We start from the raw sequence: 3,210 nt of genomic DNA, 5'->3' as shown, positions 1-3,210 counted from the left end.
TATCTTGTCCCCAGAGGCAGGGGCTGGGAGCCATTTTCTCTAGCTGAAGGTCAGAGCTTGACCACATTTCTGCTACACACTTTGTGATGTCTGCTCACAGGTGACAGTTAATGCTGGTCAGCAAGATGACCACGGGGCTGTGCCTCAATGGTGGCAGCACGAGTTGGTGGCACCCTTCCTGTAGCCCTGCCCCTAATTCCTTACTGTGATATGAAGTTAAACAGATATTGTGTTACTTATGTTCTCTTCCTCCTTCCGTTCTTTTACTACCTGTCTTATGCTATAGAACTCCTCATAAGGAAGACCCTGTTGACCTGCTGGGTCATGTGGATTATCTCTTAGCTTCTGAGTCCCCCAGGAAATGTGCAGTTCTGTGCTGAGGGGACCAGCTCTGCCTGCAGGTCCCTAGTGGGATGACAGTCGAAGTGTTCAAACAGACACATAGTTCAGTGTCATTGGTTTAACTTTGTCTTTGCAGATTTCACTTTACCTTGTTAATTGTGGATTTAAAAAAAATTATTTTATGAGTGCTCAATCTCCATGTACACCTTCATGCCAGAAGAGGGCACCACATCCCAGGGTAGATAATTGTGAGCCACAATGTATTTGCTGGGAATTGAACTCAGGACCTCTGGAAGAACAAACAAAGCTCTTTATCTCTGAGCCATCTCTCCAGTCCCTTAATTGTGAAAATTTTTAAATCTTCTGCACAGATCGCCCAAAGGCACATGTGACTCATCACCCCAGACCTCAAGGTGACATCACCCTGAGGTGCTGGGCCCTGGGCTTCTACCCTGCTGACATCTCCCTGACCTGGCAGTTGGATGGGGAGGACCTGACCCAGGACATGGAGCTTATTGAGACCAGGCCTGCAGGGGATGGAACCTTCCAGAAGTGGGCAGCTGTGGTGGTGCCTCCTGGGAAGGAGCAGCATTACACGTGCCATGTGCAGCATGAGGGTCTGCCTGAGCCCCTCACCCTGAGATGGGGTAAGGAGGCTGTGGGTGCAGAGCTGGGGTCAGGAGAGCTGGAGCCTTGTGCAGACCCTGAGCAGATCAGGGCTGAGAGCTGGAGTCATGAAACTCACCTTCCCTTCCTGCCCTTCTCTTCCCAGAGCCTCCTCAGCCCACTGTCTCCATCCTAGCAGTCGTTGCTGTTGTTGCTGTTCTGGTTGTCCTTGGAGCTGTGGTCATCATTGGAGCTGTGGTGGCTGTTGTGAGGAAGAGGAGGAGAAACACAGGTAGGAGAGGGCAGGGTCTGGGTTTTCTCTCAGCACTTTTAGAATTGTGCTCTGCTCACCAATGGAAACACATCCACACCCTCATTGCTACTGTCTCTAACTGGGTCTGCTGTCAGTTCTGGAAACTTCTAGGGCTGGGGACTTCCCTGGTCTCTCACAGCCTTTCTTCTCACAGGTGGAAGAGGAGAGGATACTATGCTCCAGCTCCAGGTAAGTGTGGGGGTAGGATTGTCCCTGAGGCCCTTGGGGTGAATCTGGAGATGATGGAAACTCAGCCAAACCTAATAGCCCATTTAGCAAAATCTTGGTGCTGTATTTGTACCTTGTAATGAAATCTATCTATCTTCCTTCCTTCCTTCCTTCTTTCCTTTCTTTCTTTGCTTTCTTTCTTTCTTTTTTTCTCTTTTTTTTCCTTCTTTCTTTTGTCCCTATAACTCTGATGTGTCCCTCCCAGATTGTTAAGGTGACACTCTGGGATCTGATTTGCAGAGGGGCAAGGTGGACATGACTGAGAATCAGGGATTTCTGGACTCTCCTTTGAGTGAGGGGTAGTTTGTTGGATGTTGTCTTCATACTGACTGTTCATGACTCTCTTTCTCTAGCATGAAGATATCTGCCTGGAGGGAACTGTGACAGATAATGTGTTCAGGTCTCTCCTGTGACATCCAGAACCCTCAGTTCTCTTTAGGCAACAATGTCTGATGTTCCCTGTGATCCTATGGGCAGTGTGAAGAACTGGACAGCCCAGCTCACCACGCCACCACCCTCTCCCTGCTCTGCCCTGTGTTCCCTTCCACAGCCAACCTTCCTGGTCCAGACAGGCAGGAGGGGACATCTCCATCCTGTCAGCTCCCTGCTGCCCTGAGCTGCAGCTCCTCACTTCCCCACTGAAAGTGAGAATCTGAATGTGAACTTGATTGTTCATGTCCTTGATCTGACAGGTTGATTGGCAGGAAAAGAAAAGAATTGAGAATATTAGAGTTTTATAGAGTAAATAAATGGCAAATGTTGAACCTTCCAGAATCTGTCATTGTGCTGTTGGACCTGGTGGGACAGGATGAGGCTGTGGGAGCTGAGTGTGAACAGGGCTGTGTCCAGGTGGAGCTCAGTCCATTGTCATCTTTGACCTGGTACTCCTCAGCTCCTGACTCTCTGTTCCCTTCATCCCTGTGAACCACATGCTGAGATCTGTGATCACAGGACACAGGGATGGCCAGAGCCTTGTCCTGTCCCAGGATTACAAGCCCCAGGGCTGCTGTACTGGCTGGGACTCTTCATGTTGTCTTCTGTGATTATTTATTTTAGTGTTTTTAGTTTGTATGGAGGACTAGGCCTGTTCTTGTTCCTGTGAGTGGTGTCTGTCTATTGTCCTTTGAGATGCTCAAGTGTGACAGCAGTAGGAGGTGTTTTTCCTGTTCTTGTCTCCACCAGACAGCACAAGGCCCCTTTTCTCAGGGGACTGTGGGCTGAGGAGATGAGCTTCAGTCTCCTGAACTCCTGCTTCCTTCCAGGTACCTCCCTGGAGGTTCTCTCCATCTTTCCCATCTCTCAGCATCTAACCCCAGATTGTAGGATCCACAGAGAGGAGGGATCCACAGGGTCTCGCTCAGCTCAGATCTGGTCCTGTTGGATCTGTGTTCTGCCTGATGCCCCCTCCTTCCCTGGCTCTGGGAATCCATGTGCTATGGTGCTCATTTTAAAACTTCCTTTATTTGGGGTATTTAAGCCTCTCCCTCCTTTCCACCAACACCCTAAAACTAGGTAGGAGAGAGAAGGTTAGTGGGGAGAGGGGGTCTCCATGGAGCAGGATGGACCAAGAGAATTCCCCCTGAGGACAGACAGCCACAGAAGAAACAGCCCTGGCAGGACTAATTGGCAAGTCACATTGAGCACCTGGCTGGGAAATAGCAAAGTAGCACAGACAGTTAATATCTGCCCAGCTCTACTGCTTCAAAGCTTGTTAAATAAAG

The 3,210-nt window shown here is 49.5% G+C and overlaps 1 protein-coding gene and 1 long non-coding RNA gene across 2 annotated transcripts; both read left to right on the top strand.

Annotated features, from left to right (window-relative positions):
* Nucleotides 1–706: 706 nt before the first annotated feature.
* On the top strand, nt 707–1,234 carry LOC129676786 (H-2 class I histocompatibility antigen, Q8 alpha chain-like; the record flags this gene model as incomplete). The annotated part of the gene is given in 3 exon segments (XM_055607317.1): nt 707–989; nt 1,115–1,185; nt 1,187–1,234. Coding segments are annotated over 3 exon segments (387 nt in total), but the record flags the coding sequence as incomplete, so codon positions are not given.
* Nucleotides 1,235–1,410: 176 nt separating this feature from the next.
* Nucleotides 1,411–2,258, top strand: LOC129676787 (uncharacterized). Its single transcript, XR_008720126.1, has 2 exons — nt 1,411–1,450; nt 1,843–2,258. It is a non-coding gene; the product is annotated as an uncharacterized LOC129676787 (long non-coding RNA).
* The last annotated feature ends 952 nt before the right edge of the window (nt 2,259–3,210 follow it).

This window comes from Psammomys obesus, unplaced genomic scaffold (genome assembly GCF_907164565.1).
Source record: "Psammomys obesus unplaced genomic scaffold, mPsaObe1.curated_primary_1811, whole genome shotgun sequence".
NCBI lineage: Eukaryota > Metazoa > Chordata > Mammalia > Rodentia > Muridae > Psammomys > Psammomys obesus.
Note: the sequence above shows the minus strand (reverse complement) of the source record. Positions and strands in the feature narration are given on the sequence as shown.